Source organism: Helianthus annuus, chromosome 7 (genome assembly GCF_002127325.2).
Source record: "Helianthus annuus cultivar XRQ/B chromosome 7, HanXRQr2.0-SUNRISE, whole genome shotgun sequence".
In the NCBI taxonomy this organism is placed as follows: Eukaryota; Viridiplantae; Streptophyta; class Magnoliopsida; order Asterales; family Asteraceae; genus Helianthus; species Helianthus annuus.
Window position 1 is genome coordinate 3377270 of NC_035439.2, and position 16443 is coordinate 3393712.

The 16443-nt window shown below is 35.0% G+C and overlaps 3 protein-coding genes across 9 annotated transcripts in view; all 3 read right to left on the reverse strand.

Annotated features, from left to right (window-relative positions):
- The window catches only part of LOC110867612 (F-box/FBD/LRR-repeat protein At1g13570-like), a 96758-nt gene extending 84401 nt beyond the window's left edge, over window positions 1–12357 (reverse strand). The window contains exons 1-5 of one of the 2 annotated variants that reach the window (XM_022116601.2): window positions 12239–12357; window positions 10324–10929; window positions 9833–9940; window positions 9589–9747; window positions 8694–9240 (exon numbers count right to left, since the gene is read on the reverse strand). In XM_022116601.2, the coding sequence (XP_021972293.1) occupies window positions 8956–9240; window positions 9589–9747; window positions 9833–9940; window positions 10324–10920 (1149 nt within the window). In that variant the 5' untranslated portion in view covers window positions 10921–10929; window positions 12239–12357 and the 3' untranslated portion in view covers window positions 8694–8955. Of the gene's footprint in view, window positions 1–8693; window positions 9241–9588; window positions 9748–9832; window positions 9941–10323; window positions 10930–12238 lie in introns of those variants that run through there. The other variant, XM_035975492.1, reaches the window with a different exon arrangement.
- Window positions 4344–7464, reverse strand: LOC118479256 (F-box/FBD/LRR-repeat protein At1g13570-like). Of its 3 annotated transcripts, none has more exons than XM_022116608.2 (4): window positions 7319–7464; window positions 5849–6482; window positions 5267–5374; window positions 4344–4732 (listed from the first exon to the last, which is right to left on the reverse strand). In XM_022116608.2, the coding sequence occupies exons 1-4, from the start codon at window positions 7351–7353 to the stop codon at window positions 4436–4438; spliced, it is 1074 nt and encodes a 357-aa protein (XP_021972300.1). In that variant the 5' UTR covers window positions 7354–7464; the 3' UTR covers window positions 4344–4435. The 3 variants fall into 3 exon arrangements, with proteins under 3 accessions (XP_021972300.1, XP_021972304.1, XP_035831387.1); XM_022116612.2 differs by having other exon boundaries at window positions 5849–6494; window positions 7319–7463; XM_035975494.1 differs by lacking the exon at window positions 7319–7464 and adding an exon at window positions 7145–7300 and having other exon boundaries at window positions 5849–6494.
- A 3398-nt stretch (window positions 12358–15755) lies between the features above and the next one.
- LOC110867602 (F-box/FBD/LRR-repeat protein At1g13570) overlaps window positions 15756–16443 on the reverse strand; it is a 28304-nt gene continuing 27616 nt past the window's right edge. For all 4 annotated transcript variants that reach the window (XM_022116582.2, XM_022116584.2, XM_022116583.2 and 1 more), the window contains exons 4-5: window positions 16252–16410; window positions 15756–16167 (exon numbers count right to left, since the gene is read on the reverse strand). In XM_022116582.2, coding sequence (XP_021972274.1) covers window positions 15847–16167; window positions 16252–16410 — 480 coding nt within the window. In that variant the 3' untranslated portion in view covers window positions 15756–15846. The remainder of the gene's footprint in view (window positions 16168–16251; window positions 16411–16443) is intronic.

Sequence of the window (16443 nt, forward strand, 5' to 3'; positions counted from 1 at the left end):
GGTACCGCATATTTGTGCCTTAACCATATCCATTCCATACACAGGTATTTCAAGTGGACCAATGTTGTTGATGGAAGCTCTTTCGGAAGTGGAAGAAACAACTTAAACCATAAACAAAACAAAGATTTGTAATATAACTAATTAGAAGACCAAAATAGAATCAAGCATATACTATGTGGATTAAATTACCAAAAAGATGGAAAACCAAACAGACAAATATTCAATGTTGGGTAAACACTCGATGAAATCAGCAATGGTGAAATCTCCAAAGACATCGATAGTTGTATAATCACTCATCTGCAAAAAAAAAAAATACGGTATTTTGCTAAGTTATGAAACACCATGAGGAATGACATTCTATTTTATTATGAACTTAGTCACTTACAATAGTCAATGTCTTCAGTAATGGACAACTTGATAAAAGACGCATAAGCGCTTTTTCACTGATCCATATTTCTTGCAAATTTAAAGTTGTAAGGCTACGAAATCCATTGGATGATGGTTGACGGTCAAAAACACAAGAAGTAATATAGAGTTCCGTTATATAGTGTAACGAGAAGAAAGATGAGGGTAACGAATAGTTCCCCCTAAGGTCAAGGTTTAAAATCTTGAGAGTATTTTTCTTCGACAAATGAAGTATTATGTGGTCAATCTCAACACAGGAGTCATCTACTACCATAGAAAGGGTGAACTCATGGATTGGACCCTGGTGCAATAACAAAACTTGGTATATAGCACCGAAAAGTTTACACCTCTTGGTCATTACTTTTCTGTCACTTGGTTCGTAAAAGGTTTGCTCCAAAATGGACAATTCATCTCCTTCGGTCGATACTTGAAATGTATCCTCAATAAATGCAAGTTTAGGGATTTTGATCCAATGGTATCTCCATTCCTTAGAGAGGATGCTTGTCCTTGCAGCCTCTTGAATCGGTAGGAAACATAAGATGGCTTCTATTATGCATAGAGGAAGCTTGCTAATTCTATCCATCTTAGGATACCCTTCTTAGCTGCAAAATTAGCTACTCCGTTTAATAAACGTATACACAAAAGAAGCATAATACATGACAACTATCTCGATGTAAATTCATAACATGAAAAGATATTTCAATTGTGGTTTTCATCTATAGTAATAGTAATAGTAATAGTAATAATAATAGTAATAACAATAATAATAATAATAATAAACTTTAAATAGCAAGCATTGGTTATGAATATATGAAAGTTTTAACAGCCCTAAAATCTCCATATGTACAGAAAAAAAAAACTACCCTTTACACTTTTAGTAGCATGATAAGGTAAACTTACATTAAAATTGTATGAACTACCAAATGCACTAAACAATAATGTAAATCCTAATAATTCAATCAACCCAGAACGTGTATTGTCTATTTTAGAACTTACAAATATGAAAAGAAACTACCTGTTGCAAAATTGATAGGGTTTTTGTTATTTGATACACATTTGGTTAGGGTTTATCAAGCAGAAGCCAACGAACCAGTCACCAGCGTCAACTAGTATAACCATAAACAGGAGTAGGGCTAGGGTTCAAGTCAAGCAATTATGCACATTTGGTCGCTGTATTTGTGATAGGTTGATACGTTTAAATTTAATATTAATCTATACAACATAAAAAATTACAAATATAATAAACTTGTGGCAATATTTCTCTCTTGTAACATGTATGTCTATGTTTCGGTTACTTATACATACTACTCATAACACGATCTTAAAAAAGACTGGGCCATGGCCGCTAGCGATTGGGGCTTGAATCCCTAATTACATGTGAAATCTTGAGTTACATTCCCGGGATAGTATAATTACATGTGACATTTACACATTTCAATTCTTGTACGATTTTGAACTCTCGAAAAGCTTTTCTGGAAGTTATACATAAACTGTTACACAAACGTAATCAGTTTAACACAACGTATACTCCGAAACAGTGACATAAGCTAAACATAACCTAAATACCTGATGTGTGAAAATGTATATATTAAATTCGAACAAGTTTTAAAAAGGAATCCTAACTAAACCACACACAATCGGCAAGTGCACCGTTCGCAGTGTAGTGTAGATGGCAAGACCGGATATCAATCCGTGGACACTATATGCAAACTCTAGATAATGAACCTCTATCAAATACAAAGTCAATAATTGATTTGATTTTAGTGTTTAACTAATACCCTAAATGATTAAGAAGGTGGCAGACACGATAAACAACGTGAAACGAACACGAGAGCAAAGGTTGATCAAATATATATGAGACAAGGACTACCTAGGTGTCGAATCCCTAGAATCATGCAATGCTACTCTGACAGTGACAATGGTTAAATATCCTACTCCCTCGATTAACCCCCCGCTAGAGATGTATCAAACGAAAGATAAAGACGAAATGTGAAGTGCTAGAACAAACCGGCTTGACCTATCGATACCAAATCCTACGAGAATCAAGCAATGAAAGTAACTCTACCCCCAAAACTCTCAAAGCGCAAAGCAAACCAAACCTTGAAGATTGAAATCCTAAGAAACCTTAACCACGATATAATAAACGAGCCCGAGCTATCGGTCACCCAATCTACCCACCAATGATTAGCTAATAACCTAGCTCACCTTAATCGTCTTTCGAGTCACAAGATGAGGATGCAAGTTTTAGTATATTGATTTTAATTATTAATCGAATTGGTCAATTTCTCAACTCAATATTCAAACCGAAAACCCTAAGATCAACGATTCAAATTAAACTCTAAGTCTAGGGGATATTTCTATGTACCTAAACCGCTGAATTCATCAACCAATAATCAATCAAAACACACCAACATGCAATATCAAGATCAATCACAAGGCAAAGTTATGTAAATCACATCAAATAACCATAATCATATCAAAATCGCATTACGATCATCAAGTTCATCTAAACCCAGGTAGTTTCAAACGTTTAGCTACTCATAATATTCAAAAACATAACAAATTCAGTTCTAAAAATCAAATAAGACATAGGTTCAATGAAAAGAATTAGAATAATAAGAATAATATCGATCCGTATGCGCCAACAAACACACAACAGCCGGCTTCAACTGTTAATTAGGCTTCTGTGCTTTGTTTTGAAAACAATAATTGGTGGTCTCCTGTTTGCTTTTTGATTTTCGAAAAGAATAAGGATATATGAATCCCCCTTTTTGCCTACTGTTGTCGCCAATGAGAACTCCCTTATTCCTCCACTTATATTTTCAAAAATATATATTAGGTAGTAATCCTCCCCCCTTCACGTCCCCATATTATGGATATATATTGCCTCCTTTCCATTAGGGTTTTTTTTCTTTTGTCTTCCACTAATTGTCGAGAGTTTGCATGGCTGAATTTAGCGGCCCACTATATGCCAAGCCCAAAGAATGAAATCAATTCCCTAACTATGATCGTAGACTTGCATGTGGCAGTTGTTCTCATCTCATGTGGGCGGCCCACTTCTCTTTGTAAACTTGAAAGACAATCGTTTTTACTTATTTGGTTTTGTCAAAACAATGAATCTATTAACAAAACTTCAAATACCATGTGCTGTGAATCAATTTCCTGTAATGTGACTCCCCGATATTTCCGCCACGGTTTGTTGTATTACGTGATCAGGGTGTTACGCTCATTGTATAAAATACACTGTAACACATTCACAACGTTCCAATACACATTGGTAGGTTAAAAAAATTATTAACCCTGTCATTTGTTGCATTCAGTAATTATATGCTTTCACATAGTATTTTCTTATAAATTATTTTCTTATAAATGAGTAGCCCCTAGGCCCCCTAGCTTCGGCCTTCGATGGACAAATGAGCATGCTTATGTTCACGGGCCTAGTCTAGCATGGTATATAAAGCTCGGGTTAAAACTCATTTATTAAATGAGCTAAAATTTAGGCCCAAACTCATTTAAGTTTTTTTTTTTTTTTTTGAACGGCAAGGAACGACGTGCCAACCACCGTGACACCGGGCGTTGTGGCCAAGGTTGACCACTCGACCGCCGCCAGCCCCTTGGCTCTCCCAGATGCATAGAAACCCGACCTAAACCCGACCTCCACCCGCCAGTAGGCACGACAGTGGAATAATCCGTAAAACCCCGCCTTCCATCTAAGATGAACCAACGCCACCCGTATTCCCTTCACCTGGATGCCGCAGAAAATAATGGGGAGTGGGAGTCGAACCTGTGTCATAAGGAACACCAAGTTTTTCCCCAACCACTCCACCACCTCATCTGGGTTAACTCACGCAACTCGTTTACTAGGTATGACTTCTTAAGCAAGCACTAAATACTAATTATAATAACCTAGTTATCTAAATAAATTCTTTGTGACAGAATAGCTTAAATCCATCTGAAAACATCATGCAGATCGAAACAACTTTGTTCAATTCACAAAAACAGTCAAAAAGAACATAACAAAATCACACGACTAATTAGGCTCCAAATATATGACGACTTCTCCTACCGGTGCTGCGCATGGAGAAAGCGAAAGGCTTTTTAAAATCTTCGATTCTTCTTCTTCATCAAACTTAACACATGGGAATACGCCCACCTTCTTAAGTACAGGTGACTTGGCCAATATAAACTTCACAAAGTCCAACTCATCCTCCGCGTCTCTATAATTCAAAATATGAAATTCGTTCAGATTCTCCAACATAATATCTGAATAATCTTCTAGTGTATAGGCGCCCATTTCATCTTCGTCAAGCCAATAGTCTTCATACATCTACACGATGAAGTATCTTACATGAGTGTATTTTGAGATAAGAATCAAAACAAGTAGAATACAACAAAGATTTTTGTTAGAGTTAATTACTGTTTTCGTCCCTGTAGTTTGTCAAAAATCATTATTTCAGTCTATTAGTTTAAAAATTGCGATTTCAGTCCCTATGGTTTCACTTTCGTAACCATTTCAGTCCTTGTACTAACAAAATAAATGGATTGAAATTGTTACGAAAGTAAAACCACAGGGACTGAAATCGCAATTTTTAAACTAATGGACTGAAATAGTGTTTTTTGACAAACCACAGGGACGAAAACAGTAATTAACTCTTTTTGTTATTTACCACTAGCTTAAATTTCTCCAGGTTTGGGAAGCTTCTAATCATAAGAGCGAGAAAAGGTAACCCATATTTGTGACTAAAGCAAAAATGATCCATACACAAGTATTTCAAGTCGACCAATATACCATGTAGATAAAATTACCGTCACGATGAAAAACCAAAGTCTAATCAAGCATATACCATGTAGATAAAATTACCGTCACGATGAAAAACCTAACAGAGAGAAATTCAATCATTGGTACACACTTGAATAAATCAACAATGGTTGTACGTCGACTATCTGAGATAGTTCCACCGTCACAATACTGCAAAAATTTACAATATTTAGATAGGTTACAAAGGCCTTGGGCATAGTTGTCAATAGCAAATAGTGGACGATAGCGACAAGCTACCAATACGCTACGTAGCGATGGCGATGAAATAGCAGGCGCTATTTTATGTTTAGCGACACACTTGAAGAAAGTTGTATAAAAATATTTTTTTAATATACATAGCGGGACTTTAGGGGTTTTTTTCCGTATTAATTGCGTATTTAAATGATAAATAAAGCGTATTTTGATAAAATATGCCTCTTGGGGGGAGACCAGGGTTCAATTCCTGGCATGGGGTAAAATTTGGTGTAATTTAAGAGTAGCGTTATGTAACCTTTACCGTTCAAAAAAAAGGATTGCAAGATAGGGTCGCTCCGCTATGAAGCGCGCTATAACGAACGCTATTATCGCTATTGACAACAGTGACCTTAGTAAATGGAAGTGGTATTTTATTAATTATGAACTTACGAGCATCAATCTCTTAAGTACCGGACAACTTGATAAGAGACGCAGAAGCGTTGTGTCATATGTCGATAGACCGTTCAAATATAAGGTTGTAAGGCAACGAAATTCAGTGAATGGACGCTCATGGAAAAGAGCACAATCATTGAGATACAACTCCGTTAGTTGATGTAAGGAGAAGAGAGAAATGGGCAACACATACCCCTCATAGCCATCACCAATAATATCAAGATTTAACATCTTGAGAGTTTTTTTCTTCGACAAATGAAGTAGTATATGATCAATCTCAACACCCGAGTCATCCACTTGCATATCAAGGGTGAACTCATGGATCGGACCCTCATGTATTAACAGAACCTGGTATATAGCATCGATAAATTTACTTTTCTTGGACATTTTTCTCCTTTTACTTGGTTTGTTATAAAGAGACAGCTCAGCCCCGTCGGTCCGATCGGTCGACACTTGAAAATTCTTCTCAATAAACACAAGATTAGGAATTTTTGTCCAAAGGTACCTCCATTCCCTAGAGAGGATGCTTGTCCTTGCTGCCTCTTGAATCGGTAGTAGACATAATATGGTTTCTATTATGCCTAAAGGAAGCTTGCTAATTCTATCCATCTTATTAGGATATTCTTGTTGACTGCAAAATTAGCTACATTGAAAATTCGTTTAAGAACGAAACAGATATGAAAACGAAAGACGAAAATCAAAGTTTTTCAATCGATAAAACCATGTAACATAAACAAAAGGCGAATTGGAAATAAATACTCCCACCTAACTCAATTTGGCCGATAATAATACCAAGTCAGTTATTGGCCGATAATAATCCGAACTGGTCAATTTTGTTTTGTAAAATAGTCCGCCGTTAAAATAGCTTATCGGAGTTAAGTTTTTTTTCCGAATTACAAACCGATGTTTTATGGCTTTTGATCAGAACGAGGATACGAGTCGATTAATGTAAAACTTAACTCGAAATTGTGCTCGAAATGGCTTGATTTTTGTTAATTGGAAGTTTAAACACCCGAATTGAAGCACCATTTTCGTGGGTTGGGGCAGTATTCCAAGGTAAGTTTTACATCAATCGACTCGTATCCTCGTTCTGACCAAAAGCCCTAAAACATCGGTTTGTAATTCGGAAAAAAAACAACGGCTGACTATTTAAAAAAAACGACAAGTTCAGATTATTATCGGCCAAATTGAGTTAGGTGGGATTATTTATTTCCAAATTGCCTAAACAAAAACCCAAAGAAAATGAAATGAAACTGAACCAATTAGGTTAATAAATGTATCAACGAGAATTAACTGCACACATTTGTTTATGAATTCTGAAATCGAACATAGCAAGTTGTCAAGTAATACGACGTCGTAGGTAAAGAAAAATCATGTAATTTTGGAAGACAAGATATGAAAGTGATAACAGCCCTAAAATCCCCAAAAGGTAGAGAAACAAACAAAATCAGAACCAAGAAGATTACCCTTTTACACTCTTGGTATCTATACCGACGACGCATAAGCAGCACCCATAGAACAAGACACCAGCATCGACGAGCAGACAGGAATGCGGTTAGGGTTCAACTCGAGCGGAAGTTATCAATTGTTCTGATTTTCTAGACTAAATTTTGCCATGAGGCAGTTTCATCAAACTTCATCTTTAATCCTTAAGAGTTAAATTAAATGCTATTTTAGTCCCTGTGGTTTGAGTTATTTTGTCAGTTTAGTCCAAAGGTTTATAATGTTTTTATTTTAGTCTAAATAGTTTCAAATGTTGTTATTTTAGTCAACTGAGTTAACTTCATCCATTTTTTCTATAATTGAGAAAATTATATAGATATTAAAAGTACATCTCTATATTTAAAGGTTCATATCTAAGCTTTTATATTTTTGTTGAGTGTTTAGGAAAGCGAAAGAAATAATAAAATAAGTGTTTCTGAGTACAACAACAACAACAACCGTACCCAGTATATCCCACAAATAGCAAAGCTATTTATAGGGTCTGGGGAGGGTGGGATGTAGACAGACCTTGCCTCAATCCCTAAGGATAGAGAGGCTGCTTCCAGAGAGACCCCCGGCTCTAAAACCATCAACATACCAACACACCAAGTCACGAAAATATATAAATATATAAATAAGAAGTCTGAGAGTATACCAACACACAACATACCAACATACCAAGAAAGTGATTAGAGAGTGACACAATATAATATATAACATGTATGATAGCATACAACATCATATGGGTATAAAAACAAGAAGGCAGTCCCCTGTAAAGTCACTTAAAAGATAAGAAAAATCTAAGTGTTTCTGAGTAAGAAAGACATATAAATAAATAGAGAGTTGCAAGTGAAAGGCTTTTAAAAAAACAAATATAATTTAGAGAAAAATGTATTTTTGGTTAAATTATATAGATGGAGTTAGAGGTTCCATTGTGAATACTCTTAGTTATTCATTCTCTTAAACTTATCTCTAAAATAGAGAATGGGATGTGGACGTGTTATAGCTTATTTCTCTATATTTTTTTTTTTTTTGAATTGTAAAAAAAGGTGAGTGTAGAGAATGGGATGTGAACGCTCTAAATAAAATTATTTTAAGCAAAGAACAATTCGCATCCCTATGGTTTAGAGGAGGTATCAACTTGCACCCTTTTAATTTTTTGACGTCTATACCCATGTGGTGTACATTATTACAAAATTCTTAATATAACTATTTATTTACCTTGACAAGGAGCTCACATATTTGGTTTTTTGTCTCGTCTCATCCAAAACCAATAAAAATAAAACTTGTATTACTGATATCATAGCATATTCTCATAAATATCTCAACAAATGAGCAAATAAAATGAAATGGAACTCAATTTTCTTGCTTGTATATTCTTTTATTAACCAAAAACCTCAATAAAGACAACACAGATGTTGGAAGACTATTCGAGTAATTAACTCAAATTTTATTATAATCAAGTAATAAGTAAGCGGGGCGGGCTTATTATTTCAATGATTATTGTAAATAATCATATGCCTTCTCATTCCCCTTCACAACTTCAAGACGCAAAAGACAATCCATCTCAAAACCTCATATCGGAACGAAACAAACGAAAGGCATGACTAAATGGATTTCAGTTATTCGAGCATGATTTTTACCGCAGGTGATGCGCGTGGAGAAAGATAAAGCCTTTTTAAAATCTCTTCATCTTCACCTTCATCTAACTTAAAACATGCGAATATGCTCACCTTCTTAAGTGCAGGTGACTTGGCCAATATAAGCTTCACAAAATCCAACTCATGCTCGGCGTCCATAAATTGTTGAACTTCAAATTCGATCAGATGCTCCAACATAATATCTGAATAATCATCGAGAGTAAATGAGCCAATTTCATCTTCTCCAAGAAAATCTTCAAAATACATCTACATGAAGAAGTGTCTTGTGTGAGTGTGTATGTTGACATAAGAATCAAAAGAGTAAATTACGATTTTGGCCCCTGTGGTTATATCATTTTTACCCTTTTAGCCCAAAAAGAATCTTTTAACATGAGCCTCCAACTTCTTTTTTTCTAACCCTTATGGCCCCTAACACTAACCCCATCCATATACTTTTAGGGGCCAAAAGGGTTAGAAAAAAAGACGTTGGGGGCTCAGATGTTAAAAGATTCCTTTTTGGGCTAAAAGGGTAAAAGTGATATAACCACAAGGGTCAAAATCGTAATTTACTCGAATCAAAACAAGAAGAACACAACAAAGATTCTTGTTCTTTACCACTAGCTCAAGTTTCTCAAGATTCGGGGAGCTTCTAATCAGAAGAGCAAGAAAAGGTAACCCGTATTTGTGAATGAAGCACACATTATCCAAACACAAGTATTTCAAGTGGGCTAATGCTGTTGGGAGCTCTTTCGGAAGTCTCTCCGGGACAAAACACTCGAACCATAGCCAAAACAAAGATTAATTATAATACTAAGCAGACCAAAGTCTAATCGAGTATATACCATGTAGATAAAATTACCTCAATGGTGAAAAATTTAAAATAAAGATACTCGATCACTGGTAAACACTTGAATAGATCAACAAAGGTGGTATCTCCATTATTAGTGACGAGTGAACGCTCAACGTCCTGCAAAAATTACGATATTTAGATAAGTTATGGAAGACCATGGGAATTAAATTATAATAGAGTTAATTACTGTTTTCGTCCCTGTGGTTTGTCAAAAATCACTATTTCAGTCCATTAGTTTAAAAGTTGCGATTTCAGTCTCTGTGGTTTCACTTTCGTAACCATTTCTGTCCCTTTGGTTTCACTTTCGTAACCATTTCAATCCATTATTCTGTTAAGCACAGGGACTGTAATGGTTACGAGGTGGATTGTAATGGTTACGAAAGTGAAACCACATGGACTGAAATCGCAATTTTTAAACTAATGGACTAAAATAGTGATTTTTGACAAATCACAGGGACGAAAACAGTAATTAACTCAAATTTTAATTATTATAAACTTACGAGAGTCAAACTCTTAAGTAATGGACAGCTGGATAAAAGACGCAAAAGCGTTTTCACAGGCGTACATACATTTTCCACATGTAAGGTTGTAAGGCAACCAAATTCTTTGAATGAATGTTTTTCATAAAGAACACAACCATGGAGATACAAACTTGTTAATTGGTGTAAAGAGAAGAGACATATAGGTAACCTATGTCCCTCAAAAGCTCCCGCATCGAGGTCAAGTTTTAATATCTTGAGAGTATTTTTCTTCGACAAATGATGTAAGAAATGGTCAATCTCAACACACGAGCCATCTACTTCCATATCAAGGGTGAACTCATGTATTGGACCCTCGTGTATAAGCAGAACTTGGTATATAGCATAAAAAAGTTTACGCCTTTCACTTGGTCTGTCACGGTATCGCTCCAGAGCAGCCAGCGCAGACTCATCAGTCCATGCATGAGGCCGATCCTGTATAAAGACAAGTTTAGGGATTTTGGTCCAACGGTACCTCCATTCCTTGGAGAGGATGCTTGTTCTTGCTGCCTCTTGAATCGGTAGTAAACATAAGATGGTTTCTATTATGCCGATAGGAAGCTTGCTGATTCTATCCATCTTATTAGTCTACACACAAAACAACGAAACAGATACGAAAACGAAAGAATAAAGTCAAAGTTTTAATCAACAAATGTTACAAATCCATGTAACATAAACAAAAACCTAAGAAATCAACAAAGCCATGTAATGTAAACTATTATGAGCTAAGCCCATACAAGGCCTAATCGACCAGCCCGGTTCGTGTGACCCAACATAGCTCGAGAATAATAGTCGGATTCAGGGTGCTTTGACACGGATATCTGCATCACTGGATCTACAGGAATCGACATTTCTCCATATGCAGGATCTAATTTCTTCACACCCTACAACCGATCCTCTGCCTATGCCGGTCGATTTAATCGACAGGGATAATCTGGATTCAGGGTGCCTTGACCCGGGCTACATTTGCTTCTCACCATCCTCTATAACCTCATTTAACTACTACTTACCTACAATCAGCTAGGGGCGGCAATTCTTAACACGACCCGCCAACCCGACACAAAAATACAGGTTTGGGTCGACTAATATGATCCGTTTAAAAAGACGGGACGGGTTCGGGTTGACCCATTAACCCATTTAACTATTTAGAAAAAAAAAACTTTTATATTTTTGTTTTGAGTTAAATGCCATTTTAGTCCCTGTGGTTTAGGCCATTTTGCCAGTTTAGTCCAAATGTTTCATTTTTAACCTGTGGGTCCAAAAATGTTTCACAGTTGCCATTTTAGTCCACTTGGTTAACTTCATCCATTTTTTCTGTTAACGAGAAGGCCAATTCGGTCATTTTGTATGTAATTCTGTTAACTAAAAGGGCAATTCAGCCATATAAAATGACCGAATTGGCTTTCTCGTTAACAGAAAAAATGGATGAAGTTAACCCAGTGGACTAAAATGGCAACTGTGAAACCTTTTTGGACCCACAGGTTAAAAATGAAACCTTCGGACTAAACTGGCAAAATGGCTCAAACCACAGGGACTAAAATGACATTTAACTTATAATAATTACATTATATTATTTTATTTGTCATACTTATACTCAACATTAAATATATTATCGATAACCCGCTTAAAACCCAACAACTCGCTTATAAATCGTCAACTTGTATAACTCATTAAAAAATACTGGTTAAATGTGTCAACTTCGAGTTGACCCGAATTTATATGGGTCGGGTTAGGGTTGATGCTTCTGTCAACCGATGATTCTCACAAACAAGCACATTTAGTCTTTTGTTTTTTTAAGGTATTTTTGATGCAAACATTCATGGTTACCCAAATCCAGTAATGAATAAGGTGTTATATTATATTGTTTATGAAAGTAATCGATGTGAAAAGAATATACCTGTTGCTCAACTGATATGCAAATCGTCGACAAACGAACCAACCACCAGCAGCCACATCGACGACCAGAAGTTAGGGTTCAAACACAAGTGGTTCTGTTCTGACTTCTGTACTTATTTATATATTCGTTTTCTAGTTTTCTTTGGGGCCTGCTTTAATGTTTTTATTTATTACCTTTTTAACCAATTTAACGGTAAACTAACCTTTATTATATTTTCACTTTATACCATTTGAAACTTTACAATTTTTTTACAACCCTGACTTAAAAGTTTTAGGTGAATCTGAGCCCGATCCGAACTCGAAAATATTGCGATACATATGAACTCAAATATTCTCAGGTTGACCCAACACGACCCGATTAACCCGGATTTTTTTTATTCTTTTATTTTTTTCGGCAAATTTTAATATATTAAAATTATAATATCTTATGTCAATTTCTAATTGTAGCATAAAATAGACATGTAATTTATCTTTATCAATATCATCAATCATCAATATCATCATATATTAAAAAAGAAAGCTAATTAATAGTGGTTGAACCACTAAGAAGTTGCCATGATCACTTTTTTTATTGTTTTTTTTTAATTCATGCTATATAATTTTACTCAAATAATTCGCGTTTGTTAACTTAGAAAAAAATAAATTCGTAACCTTGCTTAATTTTTTTACAGGCGTGTCGTTGTAAATTTTGTTGAGAGCAGAGTTGCATTCAAAATAGAATGTACCACTTATTTTTTTATATATGATATATGAGTGCATGTCAGTATCATGATGGTACCCTAATGAACCGAACCAATTCCTACCAAACAATTGTTTTCAATCAATGTAGATCACATGTTGATACTTTTTTTGGTCATATCATGATTTTATTTATTTGTTTTTTCTTTTTCGGTTGCTATAACGAGCGTCGGTACTGTAACATAACGAGATGAAGCACCGACGCAACGCGCCGGTTTTCATACCACTAGTTTAATGTATAACAAATAAATTATTGTAAAAAATATAATATAATATAATCATATATTAAAAAAGAAAGCTAATGAATAGTGGTTGAACCACTAAGAAGTTGCCATGATCACTTTTTTTATTGTTTTTTTTTAATTCATGCTATATAATTTTACTCAAATAATTCGCGTTTGTTAACTTAGAAAAAAATAAATTCGTAACTTTGCTTAATTTTTTTACAGGCGTGTCGTTGTAAATTTTGTTGAGAGCAGAGTTCCATTCAAAATAGAATGTACCACTTATTTTTTTATATATGATATATGAGTGCATGTCAGTATCATGGTGGTACCCTAACGAACCGAACCAATTCCTACCAAACAATTGTTTTCAATCAATGTAGATCACATGTTGATACTTTTTTTGGTCATATCATGATTTTATTTATTTGTTTTTCCTTTTTCGGTTGCTATAACGAGCGTCGGTACTGTAACATAACGAGATGAAGCACCGACGCAACGCGCCGGTTTTCATACCACTAGTTTAATGTATAACAAATAAATTATTGTAAAAAATATAATATAATATAATCATATCATATATTAAAAAAGAAAGCTAATGAATAGTGGTTGAACCACTAAGAAGTTGCCATGATCACTTTTTTTATTGTTTTTTTTTTAATTCATGCTATATAATTTTACTCAAATAATTCGCGTTTGTTAACTTAGAAAAAAATAAATTCGTAACTTTGCTTAATTTTTTTACAGGCGTGTCGTTGTAAATTTTGTTGAGAGCAGAGTTGCATTCAAAATAGAATGTACCACTTATTTTTTTATATATGATATATGAGTGCATGTCAGTATCATGGTGGTACCCTAACGAACCGAACCAATTCCTACCAAACAATTGTTTTCAATCAATGTAGATCACATGTTGATACTTTTTTTGGCCATATCATGATTTTATTTATTTGTTTTTCCTTTTTCGGTTGCTATAACGAGCATCGGTACTGTAACATAACGAGATGAAGCATCGACGCAACGCGCCGGTTTTCATACCACTAGTTTAATGTATAACAAATAAATTATTGTAAAAAATATAATATAATATAAATGGGTTAAACAGGTCCACCCGCCAACCTGATCGAGTTGACCCGAACCCGACCAGTCTAGCCAAACGGGTTCATAGATTCAACCTGAAACTGCCCTGAACCCATTTAGACTAAACTACCCACAATTGCATGTTAGCCTCGTGTTGTATCAGAAATTCATATCCCTACCACTAACCATTATTACTCCATAAAGTCTTTCACGTTTCACATTTAGTGACATGTATTGTGGTGGTGAAATGTAAAAAAAAATAAGATTATACATTAAAGAAAGAAATAGAAATTAAAAGAAAAGGAGGGAGTATGATTAAAAACCATACCCCCATTAAAAACCTGCTGAATTAGAGAAGACAAATGACACAACATGTAATTTTATACGTGTAATATTATATATAATTGAAAGGCATAATTTGTAATTTACGTTCAAAAAACAAAATAACATCCATTGTAAAGGTCGTTCTGCCAATTCCTGTTATATGTGAGTGAATAGTAGGATCCAATTTCTCATACTAAGAGATAAAAGGCGTAAAACAGGTTACCATGAAGACCGTTCGAGTAATTAACTAAATTTTGATAAAGGTTACTTAAGTATGGGAATTATGTTACATGTATACATAATACATTTGCATTTTTCGTCCTTTTAGTATATACCTACTTAAGTTTGTGTTTTAACATAAGGTAGTTACAAAAAGACATTCTTTATTTCAAAAGTTGCAACAAATTTCATAGTTTTCCACAAATTGACGTAATCATTTTCTATTAAGATGGTGTGAAATGATTAAACTACCCTCAATAATAAAAGAATAATAATATAAATAATAAATAAATAAATCTCTTGTCTAGTTCTCCCTCATAAATCATCAAAACGACTAGTTGAGTTTTTTTTACGTCACTGTCTAAATAAAAATTGAAATGTTTTTTGATGAAATGTTTGTTGGTGATGTATAATAGCGGTCGTTTACCCGCGACGACGTGATGGAACAATGGTGGTTTCGCATGCTATTGTTTTGATCTATATTCTCACCGGAATTTTCAATCTCTCCCTCCTCTCTTTCCATATGGCCAGACACAGAGGATTTTAAAAGGTTAATAAGATTCGTATCGATCTATATGGAACTATCAAGATAGCCGCGATCAATGACAGACCTACTAAGCAATCAAATACTGGGAATGACCAAAGGAAATCACACAGTCGCATAAGCGGAAGAAACCAGATCCAAGAAGGTGAATGGAATGATGAAGGGACCGATTTAGTGGGAAAGGTGAGACCAGATTAGCAGACGATATGCTAAATCAATCAAACCTCGCTCGCTAAACAGATCTCTTCACTTCATCGAGCCACCGGCGACCGGATGTTGTTTGATTTCCGGCTACTGTCCGTATACTCTCTCTCCTATCTTTGAGAATTGGCAAGTGATAAGTAAGTTGGGCGGGCTTATTAGTTCAGTGGTTATGGTAAATAATCATATGCACTCATTCCCAATGACAATTTCAAGACCCGAAAAGCATATCAGAAACAAATTTATTCATGTCACTAGAGTTAACAACAAAGAACAAGTTCACCAAGGGCACGAACGATCGGATTTGTACGGTCCAACGATGATTTCTACGACAGGTGATGCGCATGGGGAGCAAAAAAGGATTTCTGAAACCTGTGAGACTGATTCTTCATCTTTATCAAAAAAATAATGTGGGGATATCGTCATCTTCTTTAGTACAGGTGACTTGGCTAATATAAGCCTCACAAAATCCAACTCATTCTCTGAGTCGGTAAAATCTTGAATCTCAAATTCTTTCAAATGCTCCAACATAATATCTGAATAATCATCAAGTGTAAAAGAGCCCACATCATCTTCAATAACGAAAGTTTCTTCCCACATCTACATGAAGAAGTGTCTTGTGTGAGTGTATGTTGACATAAGAATCAAAACAAGTAGAATACGACATAGATTCTTGTTATTTACCAGTAGCTTAAGTTTCTCCAGATTTGGGGAGCTTCTAATCAGAAGAGCAAGAAAAGGTAACCCATATATGTGAGTAAAGCAAAGAGTATCCACACACAAATATTTCAAGTGGACTAATGATGTCGGGAGCTTTTTCGGAAGTCTCTTTGAAAGAAAATCCTTGAGCCGTAGCCAAAACAAAGATTAGTGATA

Coding starts and splice junctions, on each gene's coding strand:
- LOC118479256 (XM_022116608.2), bottom strand. CDS start 7,353: ATGCGTCGTCGGTATAGATACCAAGAGTGTAAAAG. Junction 5,375..5,848: donor TACTTAAGAGATTGATGCTC/GTAAGTTCATAA, acceptor AAATTTTTGCAG/TATTGTGACGGTGGAACTAT. Junction 4,733..5,266: donor TTAGGTTTTTCATCGTGACG/GTAATTTTATCT, acceptor TTCATCGTGTAG/ATGTATGAAGACTATTGGCT.